This window comes from Haliotis asinina, chromosome 4, assembly GCF_037392515.1.
Source record: "Haliotis asinina isolate JCU_RB_2024 chromosome 4, JCU_Hal_asi_v2, whole genome shotgun sequence".
Classification (NCBI taxonomy): Eukaryota; Metazoa; Mollusca; class Gastropoda; order Lepetellida; family Haliotidae; genus Haliotis; species Haliotis asinina.
This window is the reverse complement of record NC_090283.1, coordinates 28,170,279-28,194,885: the sequence shown is the minus strand read 5'-3', so window position 1 is coordinate 28,194,885 and position 24,607 is coordinate 28,170,279. Positions and strand designations below refer to the sequence as shown.

The 24,607-nt window shown below is 37.8% G+C and overlaps 1 protein-coding gene across 1 annotated transcript in view; it reads right to left on the bottom strand.

The window, feature by feature from the left end:
* The window catches only part of LOC137281471 (26S proteasome non-ATPase regulatory subunit 1-like), a 274,250-nt gene that overhangs the window by 9,589 nt on the left and 240,054 nt on the right, over nt 1-24,607 (bottom strand). The window contains exons 23-24 of the mRNA XM_067812714.1: nt 19,713-19,829; nt 12,156-12,258 (exon numbers count right to left, since the gene is read on the bottom strand). Of these exons, the coding sequence (XP_067668815.1) occupies nt 12,156-12,258; nt 19,713-19,829 (220 nt within the window). The remainder of the gene's footprint in view (nt 1-12,155; nt 12,259-19,712; nt 19,830-24,607) is intronic.

Below are 24,607 nucleotides of genomic sequence, written 5' to 3'. Positions count from 1 at the left end.
AAAACTACTTTTCGAACAAAGCTGTAGACCAAGTGAATAACTGGCAAGAAATTTCAAAAGGGCCCCTGGACCATTTCAATGTATTTAGCATCAACTGCATATTGAAACTGGAAGACATGTTCATACACCACAAAGTCGTTGATTATACAAAAACCGGAATTATGCATTACTTATATTATTCATATCTATGGTAAACAATCATAACAAGCACATTTCATTTCAGAAAGTTTTTGGTATAAATAAGAGCACTCCCTGTGTCAGTTTGATGGGATCCAAGATGGCAGTAAGTGCAAGCTAGCAACAAGTACACTGAACCAACAATAGGGTCAGTGAAATACAGACGTGTGGACAACCAGGACACTATCAACAGGCCTGACTAGGTCAACAAAATCTGAGAACTACTTCATTAACATACACAAATCTGCATACATACATATCACTGCCTTAATGATCTTTCTATCACAATAAAATTAGCATGACTGATAAATCCTGACTATAGGACTATCAAAACTGGTCATGGACCTCTCTAGGCAATTACATCTATGTATACCTTGTTGTAAAGACCCCTTCAATGGGAGTGTTAGGGGCCCTATGGCCTACAGGTTAATTACAGGAAGGCCTACTGTCCAGTGATAGGCAACCAAGTGGACGATAACACTGACAAATTCAGGGTCTTCAACCTGGAGAAATTAATCAAGGGTCTACAGCGAATGAAAGTGCCGTTTATCAGCTTGGGCTAGAGATTACAGGCTGGCAGAAGATTCCCTGTCACTCTGCTGGTTTGGAAAACATAATCCATGATGTAGGAGACATTGATATTCTGGAGAGCTATCAAATCTGCAGGAATCCCAGCAAATGGAAGGCAGATGCAGGGCCAGTTAAAGTCTTCCAATTAAAATGCTGAAATTCAGTTAGCTGAAATCAGCTGGGTTAAGAACCCAATTGATTGTTATCATTATCAATTTTCTCAGTATCTAGGATTGGTTTAAATTGATTTGTGTTAAAGATGTTTTTAGGAAGGATGTGAGTGGGCAGTAGGCTTGAACTGGAACGTAGACACACTAGGAAGAAAGAAGAAAAAAAATGGGAGAGAGTGAGTAAGTGAGTTTAGCTTGCCACATCTATTAGCAATATTCCAGCAATATCATAGTGGGCTTCACCTATACAATCAAGTCTATCCCACATGAAGACATTCCTCCTTGTGATCACGCCATGATACATTACTACCTGGGGATATTGTCCCACACCACGAACACCATCCTCTAAGGAGAGTTTTTGACATATTGATTCCATCATGACCATCCCAAAATGCATCAATACGCTCCTCTTTTGTCGATAAAACCTTGATACAACCAAAATATATTAATTGTTCCCTCAGTCATTATCATGTCAGATAATCCTGCAGGGCTAGTCCATGCACACTTTCTTCTGAGCTGAATCAAACATCATTACAATCATATAATACAAACACAGAGACTTGACCATGACACAAAGTATATAATCTATGACACATGTCACCCCATCGAATGCTTTGATAAACTGACAGTAAGATATAAATCACTGAATCCTGGCCATGTTGAGGGGAGGTATCCATGTGATGTCTTAATGTCAGTCTGGGTAAGAAACAGCATGTACAGGTCTTCTGCTTACCTCCCCTAGACAGGAAAACATACATTTCATAAGCAGAACATGTGAAAGCAAACTGCTACTAGCCCATTTAGTCTATTTAATGTAATGTTGAGTGAGTGAATGAGTTGAAGACCATGATCAACAATATTCCAGCTGTTTGAATGTAAGTGAAAATATAGTCAAATTGAACACTGGCATGCATGTTTTTGCCATCAAACCATATAACTAATGCTTGACTGTTCGTTTTTTTATAGCTACACTTCTTCAGTATAAAACAGAAGTTAATATATATCAAGTTTGGACCAGACAAACAAGTGATTTTTATATGAGCAGTGGTCTATGCCACTGGGTACAATGACATGCAATCAACCAAGGACTATGAACACCCACTACATAAAGCTACACTCAACACTCCAAGTTTCTGGGCCAATTTTAACCTGGCTATAGAACTTAGTGATTTGTACAACATAACTGTTCACAAGAGATTCTGCCTGACTGCCACTCTGTGTCAGAAGTTATTACTCATTTGATCCCACCAAGAAACCCGATGATTAAAGTTGGAGTCTCAATTACAAACACAGTCACATGGTTCATCGTTAAACAATCTTGCATGTCCAGCAGTGTCAAACATTATGATGAACAAATTGATTTCCTCAACTGAACTCCTGCACAGTGAAACCAACTTATCCTGTGTCCTGCACCAGCACCAGAGGTCAAACGGGGGCATCGCAACTGACTCGAGTGTGTTTGTCCAGGCAAGCATAAAACCTTCACCTCTGACACCATTCAACACTGACCACTACCCTATCTTGACCCCCATCAGTTGAAAGTCTTCCACAAAATCATAGACAGGGTATACTGATACATCTTAGATATATGCCCACTGCCTACCTTGAATACAGATGAGTGAAGCTGCCACTACAAGATGGATAGTAAATCAATGGCCTGAGACTTCTAAGTGTGGCTGATGAGATCAGTACAAGTTGTCACTCAGGTGGACCTCTCACGACAGTTTGATACATCGGGATTAGATACTGTCGCCCTCTCATTCCCATTTCACTCAAACATTTGAGGGGCTTATTGGTATTGATGGGGAGCTGCTTATCATGGATTGATTAAGCTGATCTTCCACTGAGATAAATGTCACTTTCTGAATCTTAAAGCCTGAACAAGTTGTTCTAATCCTAGCAAACTAGTGTTGAAGGGATTAGGGATACTTTAATTCTAAATGCATTCTGTGAGGAACATAGAGAATGTAGGCAACCATGGATAGAGTTTGTAATATAGACAATAACTGCTCTTTTGAACTGAATTGTCAAAATGTGTCTGTGACTGAGCATCCATCCTCCTTTTGATACTTCCCTTCAAGTTCCTGAGCATCTTATGTCCTCTAAAGCAAGGTTCTAACCAATAATGGAAGTGGATCACTTCAAAGAACTGAAGTCAGTCAGCAGTAAGAAATCAAATCACTATCACAGAACATAATTTTACGAGCATTGGCCAAACATGTATACAAGTAGAATATCTCCCTGGCTAACTCCATGTCTTGTCTTATCACTGAAACCTTTTTGCTTGTCTTTCTTGCAGACATTAGCCACAATACTTCTGAAGATTCTGATATACTTCTAAAGATTCTGATAGGAACCTCATAACGTGAACTGAATGTTGTATAAAGATTTCCATGTCTACATCTTCCGCCATGTTCCTCTCTTTATCAATGCCTCTACTGATAAGCATTATGATAAAGCACCTGCAGCAATGTAGACATGGTAGACTCATCAACACTGGATCGTCCTAGTGAGGTCAGACCAACTAGAAAGGTTTACACAGAACAGCATGATTTGCATTTTATAAACTACTCTAAACTTCTGTCAACATTTCATGTGGTTCACTCTGAAAATATCCCTTAGTCATTAAACCCATGGCAGAAAAAGTAATTGCTGGCATCAATTTGAAAACAGAAATTGTGTGCTACAGGTCATATTCCGTCAACAAAGAGACTATGTGTGTTCATAAATAGATATTAGCCAAATGAGTTGAGATTCATTTTCTTCCCCAGTGATGGGAATCTGAGAGAAATTGAAATGAGTTTTGGTGGTTGCTTTCAGATAATAAACACAACTACCTTGACAAGATACTCTCCAACCTTTGAAGGTATGGATAATCAAATTTCTTTCTGTCTAATATCTCTTGTGATGAATTTCCTAAAATAGATATCAATTTTTAGAAAGCATAAACTGTTTATAGAATATGAAATAAGACACTCCTGTAACAAATCAATAAAGAAAACATGTTTTTATGAAAATCCTGTGTAATGAAGAGACCACAGATATCGTTTTTAAATGGCTGAATAAACTACTACTCAGTGTATTGCTCAGGTCAGTCAAATCAAAAACACAATCAGTCAATTTCTCAAAATTATACATTGTAATGTATAATACCTGACGTACTTTCTGTCTGTCAACCTGTCATACCCAATCTTTAATGGGGTCAAAGATTAGCCAGTTTTCAAAGATACTTATACATGCATGTGTTGATGAACACAACAAACTCTTAATGAAAATCAAGCTACCTGTATCACATACTGAAACCAGACCATTTAAAGGAAGAGACTTCAAATCCTCAGTGAAAACTTCCATTTTCCCATCAGGAGTCCTGTATTGATTCTGGGTTAGAATTGATCCACCATAACCTATGCTTGTCGTAAGAGGCGACAAAAATTGATCGGATGTTCAGACTCCATGACTCGGCATCTCCCCGAAAAGTGCAGGACTTACAAGATCAGCCAGACCTGCTTATACTTACTCTTACTGCTGAAAGCAGTGTTCACCAACCCTAACCAACACTAACCAACACATCCACTAGCTTAGGGTGCACTTGGCTAGTAGTCATGGAGAAAAGCTGGTGTCATAAGATCAAACTAACTTCCATCATTTGTCTATGCAGACAAGAACTGGTGTCAGGAATATACTTCACAGACCCTGACTAATGAGGAAATGAGTTAAAAACTCTGCTGGTATTTTAGGCATACAACACAGCATGTCATGCAAATTTCACACCGGTAGATAAAACAGATCATACTTAAAGGAACAACTACACCATGTTAGAACCTCATATATGCAATTTTCTTAACCACATTATTCAGAAAAAGCATTTGGGTCCAACACCACATGGATAAAACCCACAAAACACAACTTCATGTTCAAGTACAGTTAATATGTGAGCATATATGAATAATTTGACCAAGTTTGGGGAAAGTTACCAGCAGGTCTTTGCTAAGAAGTGAACTTTGCGAACCAACAAAAATAAAAGACTTTGGTGAAGCCCCTGGAATTGAGTATGGTGACATAAAGCAGTGGTTGAGGAGGAATTCCCACACAATCAGCACATCAGTGCAAGTTTTGACGACTGCTACCTCTGACCACTACCCAGCCATGTCCCATCTGTGATGACTACATAATGTTCGAACATGGGACAAGTAGTGGAGAGAGGTAGCAATGACTGGTTTATTGTGTGAAGGCAATTATTGCCTCCTGCCCCAGATCTGACACAAAATGCCAAACAACATTACACTATAACATACAGCATGTTAAACCTGAGATAAAAGGTGTTTGAAGGTGTAGTGGCAATTAGATAAGATGGGGGACTGCTTCATGACTGCTTCAGTTTAACGTCTTTAGAGGATTGCTGCTTCATGATTTATTCATGTGACCGCAGACATTTTGGTCAATCATATGTAATCAACTTGGCCCAATCTGCGGGCCTACCACTGGGATGGCTGATTTGTCAAGACTGTTCCATAGTGAGGGACTGTGTACCTATGTTCTATGTGGATGATTCATCACACGAAGAATATTTAATTCCACCAACTAGAACTATTAGGAACTGAGTAAATGTCTCGGGTCGTTCTTGTCCTTTCGAGGATGACATAAAGATCACATCAAAGCAAAAGAAGGAAATGGTACCCAAGGTCATCGGTCAAGGTTAACAACAGAACAGAAGAACTTCACTAAGATCTAAAGAAATAAATCTTTTCATGTAGAAAATGGTAAAAACGCAAACATTAAAAATAACATGAATAGTGGACACATCTTTTTTGTATTGAAGTTATGGAACTGATAGGGATTCATTGGGGTCTGGTATTAGTAAGAAGTAACTATTTGCAATGACTGCCCATGTAAAGCCAGTGATACTGATGGACTACAAACTTCTTTGAGAGGCCCTTTGAAGTCACATCACACTCACTGTAATTAAGGACCCATGAACCTCCCAGAGTAGAATAGGCCTTCAGCAACCCATGCTTACCACAAAAGGTGACTATGCTTGTCGTAAGAGGCGACAAATGGGATTGGGTGGTCAGGCACACTGACTTGGTTGACACTTGTCATCGGTTCCCAAGTGCGCAGATCGATGCTCATGTTGTTGGTCACTGGATTGTCTGGTCCAGACTTGATTATTTACAGACCGCCACCATATAGCTGGAATATTGCTGAGTGCGGCGTAAAACTAAACTCACTCACTCACTCTGTAATAAAGAAGTTGTTCATCCATATATTGGTATCCTTTCTGACTGATGAACTACAGAATGGAAGACTTACTCAGAGGCAAGAATATCTGCGTAAAACAAACAACAAACAGTTTGGTTCGTTTTGAACACTCATGACCATAATGACAGTCCCTTCAAGAATTTGTGGTTAGGGTTAGATTATATGCTGGCAATGCAGCAGTGATACAGGTTTGTTGACTGACCTGTGAATAGTATTTCAGTCAAATATCACAGCACCTTGATGTTAAAAATTTCAGATTCAGTCAGTTAATTTTGAACAGACAAAGGTCATCTTATCAAACAGATTTTGGTGCAGGTGTTTTGTAAATCCTCAAGTACTTCTGAGAGTGGCTGCAGCAGTTACTGAATAAAAAGTGATTCATTTTGAGTTCTTAGCTCAACCCAAGCTCGGGCCTTGCTGTGTGTGATTTCTGTATGTGTTCTTACATGCTTCTTAACAAACATAAAGCAGACATAGAGACATGTCCATTGGTTAACTTAAAACTCACCTGGTTCATGCATATCATCACATTCCAATGGCTGAGATACATAGTCATAATGCCACTCACTGGACTGTCTGGTCCAGACTAACTGACTGAGTTCAGATTTACACCAATATTCCAGCAACATCATGACGGGGACACTGGAAATGGGCTTCACACATTTTGCCTATGTGGGTTCCATGTGGAACCCAGGTTTTTGACGAGCCAATGCTTTAACCACTAGGCTACTCCACCACCTCTATATACAGACTAAGAGATTACTGGAATATTGCTCATTGTGGAGTTCAAGGACAAAAACAAGTAACAAAGGCTTCTGCAATGCTGGTCATCAGGCTGAATCCAGGTTATTGGTCTGACAAGCATTGTATTTCATTACCTAACTGACAGGACAGCAAACTATGCCAATACATTGTGCAAAGTTATGTTTACATTTCAATGTTCTTTCATTACAGTGCATTACAATATACTGGGAGTTACATGATGCCTAACACCTAAAGGCTTAATGAATCGTGCAGGTTTGCAACTCAGCATGAGTCTGACTGCAGGAAATTTCAGGCAGTCAGCCCACATAGGGATGTATCAGCAGTGCACTTGGGCACTTCTCCCTTTATTAGGTCATCCATACTTTATTTCTCATCTCAAACATCAACCAACAACACTAATATAAATACAAGCATCCATAAATATATATTTCATGACATTTAACAAACTTTTCACTGGACATCAGGTTCTGAATACACATATGATGAAATTCAAGTTTCACTGCTTCAGAAATCTTTTGACAATGCAGATAAAGAAAGATCAACCTGTCCTACTTTTAGTATGTGTGTGCAAGGGCAAGAGGTATTTATTACATCATGGTACAAATTCCTTACTAGCATGGAAAACAGAGACTACAAACTTTGACCTGTCAAAATCAGAATGAAAAGTCAGGGCAGGCAGGAGAGGGGCAACGCAAGAAATAATATGGACTCTCTTACAGCAGAGAATGACAAAAACTAGCAACTGACATCATTAGTAACAGCTCCTAACTAATTAAACAAGTATTTCTCAGGTTCATGTTAGGGCAAGCAAGACTTACAATGCCTGTCCAAGCACGTGCTTATGACAACTGCAGAAATCATACACAACATGACAAGATACAAAACTGGCAATCCAAGCCTTGGCTCTCCAAGCCTTGGCTCCATCCTCTGAAACTGATGATGTATGCGTCAGACCTCATTTATCCGAACACTTTGGGTTTTTTTAATGAAATGTTCGGACAAATGAATCATTCGGATACCTGAACGTTGCATATGCAACACCTGAACAGTTCACATCGAACAGTTCAAAGTGAACAGCTCACATCGAACAGTTCACACTGAACAATTCACATTACTACAATCACAAGCTAAATCAATGTTCTTCAAAATATATCTCAAAAGGACAAGTTAATTCCAGGTTTATCTTTGCAGCTCAGAGAAATACATACAAGAACTATGTTAAGTAGAACTCAGAAAATAAAACAACTTTAAACTACACAAACACATGAAATACCCTGATCAGTACTAATCAACAACAGAACATAGGTGGTAAAAACAGAGTAACACATTTTAAATGTTTTACAGACACATTATCTTCAAGCAGGAGACAAAATTCAAATGAGAAAAAATCAGCGGGTTCAATTAAGTTCTTGAAAACCATCTTTGTGGAAGAGCTACAACAAAAATGCCACCAAAACAAGGTGAGAAAACTCTACAAAACAAATAATTAACTGATAAGTAGTTTAGTCAGACATATTTAGGTTGATCTGCATTGAATATCTTATGAGAAATGCTGCAAATTGTGCAAGACTTTCTTTGATGCACTATACAGGCAGATTGAAAATGTGATATGTCTTAGTCATGCAAATTTACTCCCTACCTCATACCAGTTCCAGACAGAGAAATGTTGTGCACAGATGGAAACAGCAACAGCTACAAGGTTTGTGTGAGATCTTGGTGCTGTCTTACAATGTAGCTCACACACTAAACACGCTTTGTTAGTGTTGTTGGAAGGCATTCTCAGAATTATTCCAACTATATGACCGCACTAGTAAATAATCATCTCTACCCACTGCAATTCAGTGATTGATATCATGAGCAACATGCCATACCATAGGGTTAATCAATCATTTGTCATGGAGATAACAACTTCTTTCATTCAGTTGTCTTTTCTACAGGCTTACTTTGCTGGGACCCAATCACAGAATCACAATAGACATGCCACCACACTCTTCAATATACTGACAGAGACAATGTATGTTGTTTTACGCTGCCGTCAACTTTACACCAGCTATGTATAACAGCCGGTTTCTTCAAGGTGGTCACTTATAATCAACGACTGATCATTTCACATCACCAACACATTCACTTTATATAAAAGTGAAAAAAATTCAGAAATGTTCTTCCATGTCAAATTCATATTCTAAATCTGTGCAGCCACTGATCACAGACAATAGGAATTGAAGTTAATTGTTCCACTAAAGAAATTTAATTCTTGAAAATTAGATTAAAATCTTTTCCCATGGAAGCTGACAAAAGAATCAATAACTGATTGGTTTCAATAAACAGACCATCACCATAGATAAAAGACTGGTTCCAAATCAACTTGAACACTAAAAAAAATGATGTGTAAATAATGAAATCTTGGCCAAAACAATGGCTGAAAGCATGAGCATCAATCTATGTTGTGATGACCAGACAACAGCTCTCACATTAGCACCACCATCCAATCGGTATTACAAGATATGTGGTACTTGGGACCTATTTCACCCCAGAGCATCAAGGGGTTACTTTCACCACAGAAGCTATCATGCATGTTGTTCTCAAAATTCAAAATCTGATGTAACCCTGCATCCAAGCATTAAAAGCAGAGAGTTGATTTTCAGTTTCAGTGAGTGAGTGAGTGAGTGAGTGAGTGAGTTGGGTTTTACGCTACTTTTAGCAATATTTAATCAATATCATAGCAGAGGACACCACAAACTGACTTTCAGTTTGATGTTTTTTCCAAACTAGACACAACAGTCCAATTTAAACAGAGCAAATTCCACCTTATTTGTCATGTTTCCTAGGTTCCAGAACAGTTTGTAGCAAATACCAACTGTACCTATTCCAGAGAGAAACACGCAATAAGAGGAAAGAGGTACCAAATCAATTGTCAGAATATTGGCTGTTCAACTTTTGGAGGACATAAAAAGACACATTCTTAGCAAGTTCACTTCCCAGAAGGCAGCTGTTGGTGAAATCTGAGTTTATTATACACAGACAACCATTGAATCATTCAGCTTCAGAGGAAAAGTAAAATGTCTCTAAAATCAATAGACGACACAATCAGTTGTAATGGAAATCCTCCCATGCCATCCTGATTCTATTGTATTAGAAGAAGAAGACTAAAACACAACTAAAGACAATCACCATATCTCTACCAGGAGTAAGCTGCTTCACAAATGATCATGGATGTAACTAACATTCACTTTTTAAGAGATACTATTTGCCAGAGAAAAAATAGGCTCAATAAGATTCTTGAACATAAATCTGGGAAAATATCCTCTTCGTGAAATCCTGTCTGGGAATGACAAAGGTAACTCATGTTGCCATGGTAACCATATATATGTTCAAATGAAAAACAATAAATCTAGGAAAGTCAAATCTAGATCATAAGATCTATATGCCCCGAAGGTTGAAAGGTCTCTGATAAATAACCACAGTGAGAAGACCCACCAATGATGAAGATAATCCTGTTGTAGGGTTTCGAAATTCACAAATTTGTCTTAAATGTTCTTCCAGATAAGATTCTATACAGCTTCCACTATTTCCAATGATTGTTCCTGGAAATGTGACATGCCATCCAATCAAACATCAAAACACTTGGGGGAAAAGAAGATCGATTTTCTGACTTCTTTCAAAGCAAGTTTTCAGTAATATTTCAAATCAATACGCTATTAAGAATAAAAAGTTTTAAAAAAGAAATCTCTCCAAACACACCAAAATATCTAACTCTGCCAATCCTGCACTTATTTTTTAATGAGTTCATTCAGTTGTGCTGCCAAGCTGATAAAACAAACAACTGGATGAAACTACAAAAAATTGACTACTGCTTTTAAAAATATGTCCATACACCTTCTTTCATGTTAGAACAGATAAAATCTTGAAATATCATAAGTTATCAGGAAGAAAATCAGGTTTGGGCAATGAAAAATGTCATCGCTTTTCTATTATACAACTTGATTTATTACAAACCACTGTGGTAAAAATTGGATGGTCTTAATCTAACCTAACTTGAATAAAATCATACATCTGTGATGTGATCTCAATTATTTTCACTGGATAAATGTGATAGCCTTGCTCTTTATACAGTAAAACAAACTTGATGCCATCATGTATAAAGTAAAACACTTAACATGTAACCTTAGCAACTTGTAATGCATGCAATATGGCTCAAATTGACGTTTGGTACATTATGTTCCTACTTAGGAATATCCTAGCAATGGAAACAAACTTGGCCATAATCTGATAAGCCACATGGCATGAAGGGAAAATGTCAATGACTTGTTGTGGAAGATGAATATATTGTAATCATTTCCTGAGTAGTCTACTAAACAGGTGCTGTATTCAAGTTTCAACCTAAACCACTGATTCAAAACTTGAAAGTCAGAATCGTCTGAAAAACTGAAAAACCAGCATCATTTCATTTGATTGGTAAATATATGTGGGCGTTGGCAGTTGATAGAGTTTGAAGGGTATTGAGATAAAACTCTTAGTGGAGCGATTAAAGGAATTGGCGGGTAGTGATACAATAATTAACCGGAAGTAGCTCTCTGATGCTGAACATAAATGTTGTGAGTGCAGTAAACACTCGAGTCCTCAATAGGAGGGTGTTGTGTGTGCCAGGGGTAGTCTGTGCTGGGGCTATCTGGCACAACACACAGATAAACTACTCATTGTCAAGTACTGTTTAGGCCAAATATTGACTGCAGACCTCATGTTTGAACAATGCTTGCTGCTGCAGAGGAAAAATGTAAATGAATTGTCAGATGGGCAAGATGAAAGTGTTTCTGACACCCTTCAACCATACAGATTCAGCAGGAAGCAAGAAGTTAAGGCACAACCCTTGCACAGAAATATCAGCTCACATAAAAACTTAAAGATGAATTGAATTTAGGGAAAAGGTAGCCTTAATTTGAATAATGTTTCCGCTGTGACAACGTATACTAAACATGGCCAGCATCAAACGTCGTCTACAATTATTGGAACACTTGAATGACAAATGTATAAAACAACTACTTCTTGCATCCTTCACCCACTGAAAGTTTCTGAAGCTTGGAACAAAACAATAGCAGCTCACCCACTTAAATCACTATTGTGGGGGCAAGGCTGGGTACCTCACCTTCTTCAAACACATTCAGTGGGAAGAATATGTTTAATAAAAACTGACAAGACTTGGACAAGAAATCTCACCTGCATCAATAATTCCTTGAGCCAGAATGGCACCAAACTTTGCCATAACATCTTCATGCTTGTCACTGATGACTTTGGCATACAGCTGTCGGAAGTGGGTCACCTGAAAAACAGAAAAACATTTGATTTGTAAGTCATATTATACATATACCGTTGAGATATCCCCAGTAACATGTGATGCAGTGTAACACCTACAGGATATCCTGATCTTTGTGTCCTGATCATGTACTACCCTCCGGATATCCTAACCATGCCCTGCCTTCTGGATATCCTGACAATGTACAGCTTACATGATGTCATATACACTAACTACTTGATATCATGTGTACATCTAGTTGATATCCCATGTAGTGCCTACTGGATATCATGTATAGTGCCTACTTGATATCCTGTGTACTACCTACTGGATATCCTCTATACTGCCTACTGGATACCCTGACCATGTACTGCTTACTTGATATCCTGCATACAGTGTAGTGGATAACCTGTGAACTGCCTACTTAATATCTGTGCACTGCCTATTGGATATTCAGTCAGTGTAGTACCTACTGGATAAAAATTTGCTTTGATGAAAGTTAATCTCAAACCAATCAAGGTAGCCAGGCTAATATGGAAATTAAGTGTGAACTGTCCAGAAGAAATACATGTAATTGATGGTAGTGCCAGTTGTCTAAAATTGCAGGGCTCCCAATAATTCCCTTAAAGAAACATGGAGATTACATCCCTTCCCTGTCATTCAAACCCAAATGCATTCAATGAAATGTTGCCTAAGAATAATTCACATACACATACTGTTCACATATCAACTGCCAAGCAAAATTCAAGCAGCCTTGTAATAAAATTTATGGGGAAAAATCTTTCTATCAAGTTATGGAAAACAAATTCTTGATTACAATAACTGATTGAGAAGATGAAAGAAACAAACATTTTCCAGATGCTTCAATTATTATCCCTGAGCACACTTCCACCCATCAATTATCAGTCAAATAGGTAATAAAGCTACAGAATTAATATCCGGATTTGGCAAGCTTTTATTCTCATATTATAACCACCCAAGAACTACCCGATATATAAATCCACTATTATTTTTAGCTATTTTTTTCAGTAAGCCAAAGGTGAAACAATATATGCTGCACAAACATCACACATCAATCACATTACCTAAAGTGACATTTCCAATAAATATATCATTAGCGCCCAAAATTGTGTTATGTACGCATGTCAAGGCATTAGCATAAAATTGATTCCCAGAAACACTTTGCCTTATAGGTGTTCCATGAAATGTGTGAGCAATGATATTGGCGATGAAATCAGGACGAGGTATAACTGTTTGATAAATGAGCTGCCCATTAACTTGTCTAGCATTTGAGAGAGAGGTAATCTGGCTGAAAATGAGTTGAAAATGGTCTTGCAAATTTCAATGAGAAGACAAACAATTGTTCATAGTTTACTGACGTAAAAGAGCTACAAACGTTCTTCTCACCATTTCCAATAATCAATGTAATATTCACCATCATGAATTTATAAAACCTAAAATTGCATCTCACGAGTTGACAGGGCAAAAATTACAGGAATTTAGAGTGTTGGTTTTCCCTGTAGTTGGTAAAATCATGGTCATCAAATGACACGTTCAATAAAACCATGCAGTTGGTGAATCACTAATGGCAATACTACCAGATAATGAGTGATCAGCATTCTAAATCAGGGTCCAAATGACAAATGATTGTTTTAGCTATAGATCAGATATTCTTAGCTAAGTGATGGATCTAACCCAATTTGGTTGAGTTTATGTGTGTCCCTCCTCAACAAATTCCCCAAAACGAGCTCATTAGTACAGTGGCCAGTGATCTATAACAGTGTAGCCAGCATTATATGTGTTTCATATGGATTGGAATAAAAATCTAGGTCAAACTGAATGAATAATTTCTTTGGAAAGTTAATAGTAACATTGGTGAGTACATCCCGTTTGCCCAATGTTGTGCAGTCAAGCTTATTTCTTTAGATAGCAGATTGTGTACTTCACTACAGTAACTAGCTTTGATCAAATAAACTTTCATGGTGGCGCTGAACAAATTCATGCTATTCATTAAAATATGGTGAAAATCAATTAGAATCTAAAACAATTGCAGCATGCAAGAAATTTACATTTCAAAGGATTAGCTACATTGAACTGCAATCAATATTTATGCACTAACCCTATTTTTCCATGGACTTGTGCATGTGCAAGAATCAAGTTAGTGTCAGAGTTTTGATGTTAGTATGGAAAGCTGTGTAACATTGATCACTACGTTCAAGCACATAATTTCTCGTACTAAGAGGTAGCTTATGACATGGTGGCATGTGGTGGTTCTGTGCGTAGCGCTCAGGTCACTGTCAGTTGAAGTTAAGCAAAGTTGGGTATGGTCTCAGAGTCCTTGGATAGGTGACCGAGTGTGACAGCTTGACTCCTGAGAGGTTCTAGGACTTTGGTCCTGCCCCACATTGAAGCATATATCATGCTTGTGGTCTCACCTCTGGCAAGTGAGTTTGTTCCACAGTACCTCTGTTCACCTAGCAGAAAATGGGTACCCGGTGGTACCCTTTGTTTGTTGCTTTTTTTTAAATGCTTATTTGTTAGGTTCTTGTCAGCAAAGTTCCTGCCACCTGGTATATTACGTGACAATTGGCATGACACACCAGTGTTTGATAATTTGAACAACAATGAAACACCTTGTTTTACGACATACAATTAACCATGTCAAAAGTGTTACCACCACATTTCCTTGGGCTATCATCAATCTTACTATGACACTTTGTCATGGCCAAGTAATTAGGAGAAAACAGTTCTGAGCAAATCAGCATTACTCATCCATTGTTACGTCAATGACTTGGGACTAGTGCTGAAGCCTGGAGAAATCACGCCAAGATCATGGGGTGGTGGCATAGCCTAGTGGTTAAAGCATTCATCCATCACGCCTAACCAACCAGTTCCATTCCTCACATAGGTACAATGTGTGAAGTCCATTTCTGATGTCCCCTGCCGTGATATTGTTGGAACATTGCTAAAAGGGTTGTAATAACCAACTTTCTCACTTTCACATTTAAAGTTTAACAATTTGGGAATGGATGGGTTCTATGCTGAATAATCACAGACCATAAACAGGACAAACCAAAGACTCAAATTCTTGGTCATAATCTCTAGCATTCCTAGCAAATGAAGCAAACAGTAAATCACCATGGACTAGGCCATCCTTGATAGTTAAACCAACTAGCATTCACAGGATAGAATCTGAAAAGGTCAATGGACAGGAGTCACTTTGAAACACTTACTCGGAGGAAAAAATATTACTGCCCAATAAAACCTACCCAAACCACAATATCCAAGTGTTTATCAACAATGCACCAGTAATGTAAGGAAGGTGAAGAAAAACACAACAAATGGTCCCTCCATGTTGGTAGCTTAAGCAGTAGCTCATTTACAACAAACACATTAGTTAGTAGGCCTGTGAAGCAGGCAGATGTTATCCCTGCTTGTTTTCACTGAACCTCACAAGGTGCTGATTGCTTAATGTCCACGCTACAGCCAACATACTGCACCCGAACCATCCTTCTGTTCTCTGCAGAATCAGGTAGTTTTCTTGGGTTTTCCTGCTGAGGCTTTGGCCATTAATGAAAGGAACAGGCTATTAGCAGATACTTTGAGCCTGCTTGATTTGTTAGCAAGACAGATGGCCACAAGATCAATTTATGATCTAAAAGAAATGAAAAAAGTTCAAGACAAGTTCAAGGAGAGGAGGACAATTGAGAGGCTCATAAATTTGGCCAATTACTTGGAATATAGCAGCATAGACTTAGGGACTTCCTTTGTAACCAATCAAGGTCTGATAGACTTTTCAGATGCAGACATACCATCAAATGGATACTAACTGTGACATTGATTAAACAGGTGAAATGGACAATTTTCTCTATGACCACATACTATCTCTCAACATTCTCATATACCAGCTATTTCATTTGTAATCATGTTTCTTTTACACATACTGAAAACAAATGAAAAAATCACAGCATGAAGGAGTGTGTTACAGTCAATGTCAAAACTGTTGTTATCTATCTATTTTACTTATAGGAAATCTTCATTACAGAAGAGCATGAATTTCCAAAACTGAACAAATTACACAAACAGCAATTATGTTAGGTTCATGTTTTGGTATGATTGTAGACTAAGTGTCGTCACTGAACAACAAAGCACCTTCTGTGCGGCATCTTTCCTTTAAACACAGAAGTCATTGCCCAAACTGGAAAACAGTCCATTAAATGATTGTAAAGATGATTGATGAACAAATTTGATGTGGAACTTTTCCCCCAAGTTCCAGAGATGCAAATTTTGATAATTATTCTCAAACGAAAATGACCGAAACTGAAGTTTGCATTGCATCTCTCCTACAGATCTGAAGAATGATTCTCATATTGGAGTATGTATTCAGATTATTGGTTGAACAGTAATTTCCTTGTTGTTCAAGATATGTACAGTGACACAACTGTTTAGAAAACCTGGGACTTGCACTGCACCTCTTCTGCAAACAAGAGAGCATTCTGACCAATACTTTTCACGTTATTGGTTGAGCAAACTTTCCAAAGTTGAAATTTGTAAATTATTGTAAATCTTTAAAAAAAACCTTAAATATCACAATCAAAATTGCGATGCAACTCTCCTGCAGACTAATTTGAAAATAATAGTTTTCTGCTTATTAGTGGAACCTAAATGTTTGGATGTCTTGGTATGACTGCATGCAGGATTTCTAACATTGGTATGACTGCATGCAGAACAGATGGTACTAAATACAAATGAATAAATTATGTGGGTTAACAGTTTTTCATTATAAACAAAATCCCTATCCTATCCTGACAGCTATTATGAAAAACAAAGCAGTGGTTGATAGCATGAGCAACAACTGTCATTACAGACTCACTGGTCGATATTCAACTTGGTCAATTATCTCATAGACTTGTGTACATAAGACCTAGCTATCCCAGACAACACAGAGCAAGCACAGAATACTGTATCTGTCTTAAACTTGAAACAAATAATATTTGGGATTACACTTTCTCACTTTCTCAGTAAATCCTTTGGGGTGAGTCTCTTTTGGGATTTGATACACATTCTCACGTATAAGTCAGGCACCTATTCACTAACACAAAGAGTCTGACTCAACCATAATGGCTTTCACAAAAATGGAAGTCAAACTGTCAGTCCAGATCACATACTTGGTGTAAAAAGAGATGGGAAAATCTGTACCCCAATGTAGAATCTGTATATTGCTGAGATCTTGTACCAAATATAAGATGTTACATCTGACCACTTTCTAGAAGGCATTCATGGTATTTAATTGTTTGATAACTTCTGGACTGACACATGAATAAGTGAATGAAAGTTTGGCTCTGAGAATTACAAGACATGTCAGTTTCTCAACACCAGTCGAAGTCTAACCAACTCCAAAGAAGCTGAGGACTACGATGTTTGACAGTGCCCTTGTGAAGGTTTGTCCTGAATCAACTGGGCTGGCTATACCATCAGCATAAGACCTGAGCAGTGATGTCATCAGTTTCTCTGTTCCAAGCCTGATTGCTTGCCTAAACTCATGCTAAGACCTGACTAACCCCCTGGCTCACATCCTGTATTTCTCAGTAGCATGTGTTATAAACACTGGTTCAGACAGAGCAGGAACTACTTCTAAAGCCCAGTATAAATATGTACATATTAATTATTGGAGGTCAGCCTGTGACTATAATTTGCACATATGCCACCAAACTGAACAAGGAACAATTTCAATGCATCGTCTTTCCATTGGTTGACCACATGTTGATGCAGGGTACTCTTCAACAGGTTAATTTTGTGCAGCATTAGCTGTGCAGATCTCATGACTAAAAGATATAAAATAATCATCGTATTTAAAAGATGTTTAGCATAGAGCGTTGAGAGGCTGAAGGTAGGTCTGGTTCAGACTGACAGGGGATCAAGGCGTCTAGCACCCAGATAGCATGCCGATTACGTCTCAGGCTGCGCTAAATTGAAGGATAACACCTCTCATTAAAAACGAGACCAACATTACAGCAATTTTCCGCAACATCTGTTACATACAGCAAATGGGTCTAATGCGTCAAACACACAATCCGTCTGCCGGATTATACTTCACTCCAAACTTCATGTTATCAGTGGAAAATAAGTTGGTACGTCTGCTCCGAAGGTTTCAAAAGGTACTTTCATCCTAAATTAATTCTCATATCTATATCCCCATCAATAAATTCAATCAAGTAAAACATTTGCGCATTTAGGAATACAGCAAATTTGAACTAAATTGATTACACTCCTAAACTTTCATTCAATCAAATTAATTTTTGAAACCTATAATCCATGTGATTGAATGTGATTCAGTTTTTTCTTGTGACCTACTTATCCTAAAGTTGTGGTTGAAGTGATATTGCTTCATCTGAATATTCTTTCCCCAGCTGTCTCTTTTGAGTGGACTGTAGCATCCTCTATATTCTTGATCAACTGATGCAAATAATTCCTCAATCTATAACAAATGATCAAAGTGGACTGGTAAATACTGGACAGCATGCAGTTCAATATCTTATCTTCCAACTATATCCCTCATTTGGCAATCACTAAATTTTCTATTTCTACATACGAAATATCTGGTATTCTGCAGTTTCCCCTGACTTGCCAATGACTAAATTTACCATTTCCACATATGAAATATTTGGTATTCCACATGTCCATGGAGAATGACAAAGAACACGAAATTTCCATAAACGGCTTCTCCAGTCAGCCTCTTCAGAGTCTCATGTTGAGACACAAATGAAATATACTGGATGTGAGAATGATTGATGACTATTGTCACCGAGATGCAGTGGCATAGCATCTCTGACTCAACAATGTCTGCCTCATGCAAGCAAGACTTACTTGGAGTTTAGTGTTTTTCTCACTCCACAAGAAATTTGAGATGTTTGTTTTTTCCTTTGTGAATGCTTCCTTGATTATCTTCAACCACTATGGCAAATTACTGGAGTCAGTAAAGAAGCTGGACAGGTTGATTGCATGGAAACCAATAAACTATGGAACTTCAGAGCAGGTTTTATTTCTCAATTGTTTTTAAAAAATGATAAAAGTCAAAATAATTTGATCTTGGATAAAGAGAGAAAAGAGAATGAATGTCATGTCATATTTTAAAATCACAAATTCAACATTAAAATGCATTGCAGTTATATATCCAAAGGACAGCCCCTTGGATTACCAGAAATATTGTTAAAGGGATCATTTGGAAATACCAAGGTGAAATCCTTGAAATTTGTCACACCATTAGGTGCTTGTATGTAAAATATGTGTATTTGGAGCTCAGAGAACTTTCCATGATGGTTTCTGAATGATGAAGTCAGGATTGAGGACAGTAGTGACCACTAAATCCACATAGTTTGAGGATGGAGACACACAATAACTCTACTGCGACCATGAAGACAAGGCACTGGCTAGGGACTACATGGAACTCCGAACTCATACAGGTTTACAATGTCACTTACCTTGGGGCATGTGACTTCATTCTGCTGGACCAGGATGAGAGCAGATGCAATGAGTGCTCCCTGTCGGACATAGTTTATTGGATCTTGGACCATAGGTTCCAGTAGAGTTATCGCTTCCTGTAACACAAAACACAGAGCCCCTTACAGTCACATGTCTCTGATCAACTCACTGTATCTGTCAACAAAACCTAGAAAGGAAATGGTAAGATGCTTATACGCTACCTCTGAGGAACAATAGACCCATACCATGATACTACATCTGTACCTTTTGTACCGTCAACAGGTCTGTTTCATGAGTATATATATGTGACATCAGTGGTAATATTTACCATGTGAATGACTTTCTATTTATACAAGGAGATTAGACTGCTGTACCAGGAGATTAGATCTGTACCATTAAATCAGATGGTTACCATGACAAAGACACATACCATGTGAATAGATTTATAATGAAGTGAGTAAAGTTTTATGCAGTTTTAGGAATATCTCGGCATGGGACACCAGAAATGGGCTTCACAGATGTATACAATAAGAATAGATCTGCACAAGAATCCATCAGTAGAGGTGTGTCCCCACCCAAGTTGACAACAATAACCAGAGATATTATGACCTTCCAATTTGGTATCCATTCTTCTATATCTGACTTTGAAAAAAGACATAAGGGTTCAAGTCAAACATACTCCCTTAAAGAAAAGTAAATATTCACTAATATTCGGTGACCATTAAAAACGAATTGAATTCATATAGGGCTTTGATTCACAAAACCTTAGAGGATATCCCTGACGAGGTGGGTACGGAAACGCATAGTTAAATTAATGAATTCTGACTGATTACTACATTTAGCAATATTTCAATGTAGACTGTCACATAATTATATGTACCTGAAGTGCTCAAGTCTTTCAATGAAGCTAGTAAGAAGCTGATATTGTTACAGCCGTATGTGTCTTTACCGACCACCAGCTTAGAATGCCAATTAAATAACTATTCAACATATCTACAGAATAGAAAGCTATTCACTCAAGAGACATCAAATATATACTAGGTTCAAAATACACAAATGCTTATGTTATCAGAGGGCTGTATGAGTCTAATCATCAAACACTGACTACCACTTTGTGACAGCTCATATAGCAGTATAAGTCATCATTGGTAATTTCCTACTCCTCCAAATAGGACTTTCAGGATCAGCTTCCATCAACTATTTAAATCGTTATATCCTTTGTCTCAAGCTACACCAACCCGCCACATATGCAACTGATGAAAAGAAACTATGGCACATCAGAACCACATATGAAAGCCAAACAGTGCCTATCAAAGACGGTCCCTTTGGCTTTTGCACCTGGAGATAAGCACACCTGAAGATGCTGACCAAAGAACTATGTTCAAGTTCTGCCATATCATAGGGTATGACAATGTTCATATAATAAACTATTGGAAGTGTAAAGTCTTTGAATGTCATTTAGAAGTGAAAATACATAAGAATGAAGATTTTTTATGGATATCAACTTCTTCATGTGAGAACACAACGTTTCGGAGTTAATGCTTACTCCTCACCTGATGAAGGAGTAAGCATTAATTCCGAAACGTTGTGTTCTCACATAGTGGAAGTGTACTTAATGGAAAGTATCTCCCTAACAAACACGTCCAAAAACAAACCCAATGAAGTTTCTCAAGTGTAGTTTCTGCATGTGCCACATATTAGCATTTAATCTGCACAGGTTAAAATGTCAATCACTTTTCTGCCACTATGGTACAAAGGAGAGTATCAGATGACTAGAGATGGCAAATGTTTTATACCTAACTCCCATATGACCTTAAAAGCAGTTGTTTGGGTTATGACTGTCCACTACACTGTGGTCTGTGACATATACACCCACTCACTACATGCACTGTTCTGAAGCACCACTGGTTATAATTTCACCCACACTCTACTGAACCATGCTACAATTGTGCTGACTACTTATGTTTCTACAGCAGGAGTGACAATTAAGTGATAACACCTCAACACACAATATGATTGTTCTGGTATACTGGCTCACATCAAACCAACAAGTACTATTGCTTGCAGTATGACCATTATTTCAGCTGAGATAATGGTAACGTTGAGATGGTGCTTACGTTGTGCTGATGTATGAGACTACAAGGATCAACATCTATTTTAACTTTCACACCTACAAACTTTAGGTCCTGTCCCTTGTCACACTGATTACCTGAATGGTAAACAAAATACCATTGCAATCTGTGCCAAACTAGCCTAGATATGGAACCCCATGACCAACATATTGTCCTCTAGGACCTAGACAGCCTTCTAGTGATCTAAATATCCCTGGTATTGAGTAGATTTCCCTTGGACCTTGACACCTGACACCTGATCTGTGCCCATATAATCAAGATTGCTGACACTATGCTTTAACACCTGGAGCAAGACCTCATGGGCAGTGGTTCATGATTTGGACAAGCTTCTCTTGATGCAATACATCTGTCTATACCTGCTGTGAAACTGTCTAAAGGCTGACGTAAATGTTCCAGTAACTGACCTAGACATGTGATCCATTCTACGACCCATTAATCTGCACCTTTCCATGACTAAAACACCCGCCTCTATAACCTCCAGGTGTCTACATGCTGTCAGAATGTGTCTCGTTCTTCAATATCCTCTAGTCATTGACAAAGCAATTTCCATCAACTTTGCCTGATTTTCCAGCTCAACAGGCTAAGTGGCATGTCAGGATATTGGTCCAGGATGGCTGCAAGAATGAAATCGCCTAAAAGGAGACCACAATTATTTCCAACAGTTCCCTTGGGAGAAATTAGATGCAACTTTTCATGAAACTGTCATGCATTATTTTTTGCGTGGTTAAGGGACACAATAGGGTGTATGGTACTACAACAGGGTTCTCCATATAACCACAGTAAAAGTGCCATTACTCATTTACTTGTAACAGATCTCACTCCTGGCAAGGTCATTCTGATGAAGCTTCTGCCATAATCCACTGTAACTTTAAATGTCAATTTGATAAATAATGCTGTAATGCTATTATGGCTGTTTTCCATTATCTGGGTCTCGCTCTGGGAAGCACAATGGGTTTGTGCCATGCTCAAATCAACTCCAACACAAGTTTCTTACAGAGAGAAATTAAATTGTTGACAACTTTATCATTTATATCACAAAGCTGTGACTATAACCTATCAACCAATGGCAAATATATACAAAGTTGAAGCTAAAATTGAATGAAATGGATAAATTGTGCTTCTAGGTACTCGAGTTACACAAATATTAGATTACGATGGCATCCAGAATTAATATATTTCACTCTCTAATATCATTAAAAATTAAAAATTTAGTTTGAAGTAATTCATTTACAACATTTTCTTTCTGTGGGATTACTTCGGAAATGAAATAGATTCGGAATGAAAACTCCCCAGGAACACTATCAATGATCATCCCTCCACTGAATGAAATGTACTCAATGCCTTCTCCATGATCTGGTACAAACTTCCACCATTGTTGACTGAGGATCAGGAAAGTCATCTCTGTACGAGAATGAATGTGATGAATGAATGAATGTTGTTATAAGCCTGCAATTTCTCAGCTACGTAACTCAAGATCCAATGTTTGAAGCAAAATACAAACCATGTGAACTGTTGCATAATTTACAAATACAAACCATATGTTTTCACATTTTTTTTACTAACTTTAGTATTAAATTAAACATAGTTTGAATCTGTTTGTTATACATTCCATCTTGTTTGACTCAATGTAATACAAGAATACCAAGATTGCAAATACAAAAGTTGGATCAGTTGTTTTTTTCCAAAGTAATGCAAAGGACAGCCACATGACAATCTAGTCCAACCCATTATATCATCTGTTTCCTGACAAGCCACAATCAATACACGAGCAAGGTGCATCTCAAGAGTACAGTATATTATTGTAGAATTTTGAAGACCATAAAGAGCACCCTGCAGAAGGTTGAGTCGGTTTATCTAGAAGTAACACTTCAATCAAAGCTATTTTTCTGGTGACCAGTAGAAAGAAAACAATATTGTATTGTTTCATGTGAACGAACAAAAGAAAACGACTCTGTGACATTGTCAGTGAAGACTTCAAATTTGCAAGTATACATCAGAAGACAAGCTCATTTACCGCTTCAGTTCTAATTTGTTTTCTTGGTCATTGTATTATATGCAGGGATTAATATTACTGTGTGTATTTGTCTCCTACTTAAAGTCGGAAATAGCTATCAGCTGTGCATGTTTCCCAGCAATCTACTGGTAATGTAGTTAGAACATACACAATAATATAACAGGATGAATTCTGATGCAGAGTTCAGTAAAATATAGTACTCAAAACTATTATTTCACCAGAAGAGAAATATATTGGAATTGTGTAATTTTATTTATGGGTTTTGCTCTGTAAATGCAAGATACGTATGATGAACACTGAGGTTATATGGACACCCCAGAACATGGTCAAGGGAAGTTGTACACACATGGAATGAGGTGCAATAGACATGCTATCCACATATTTCAGCCAATGTTACCATGGTTCATAGATAACTAGGCAGTAATCAGTTGGTGATTGTTCATAACATGACATAAAATTGGTGCTATCACAGGTGGAGTGAAAAACATACCCTCACTATCATGGTCAGCAGAAGCTGTACGCACATGGAATGGGATAAATAAGCAAAACAGACATCCTGTACCCATGTGGAGATCCAAACCTGGTCTTCTGTATGATGACTAACGACAGGCTACCTAACTGCCCCCAAGGATAGAGTGGGCCCAAGGGGTTTGTTATACACTACTTTGTTTTCTTTCCCTGTTTCAGCATTTCAGTTACTTCCAAACTATATTTCTCTGTTAAGTAGAGTGACCATACTTTCTTAAAC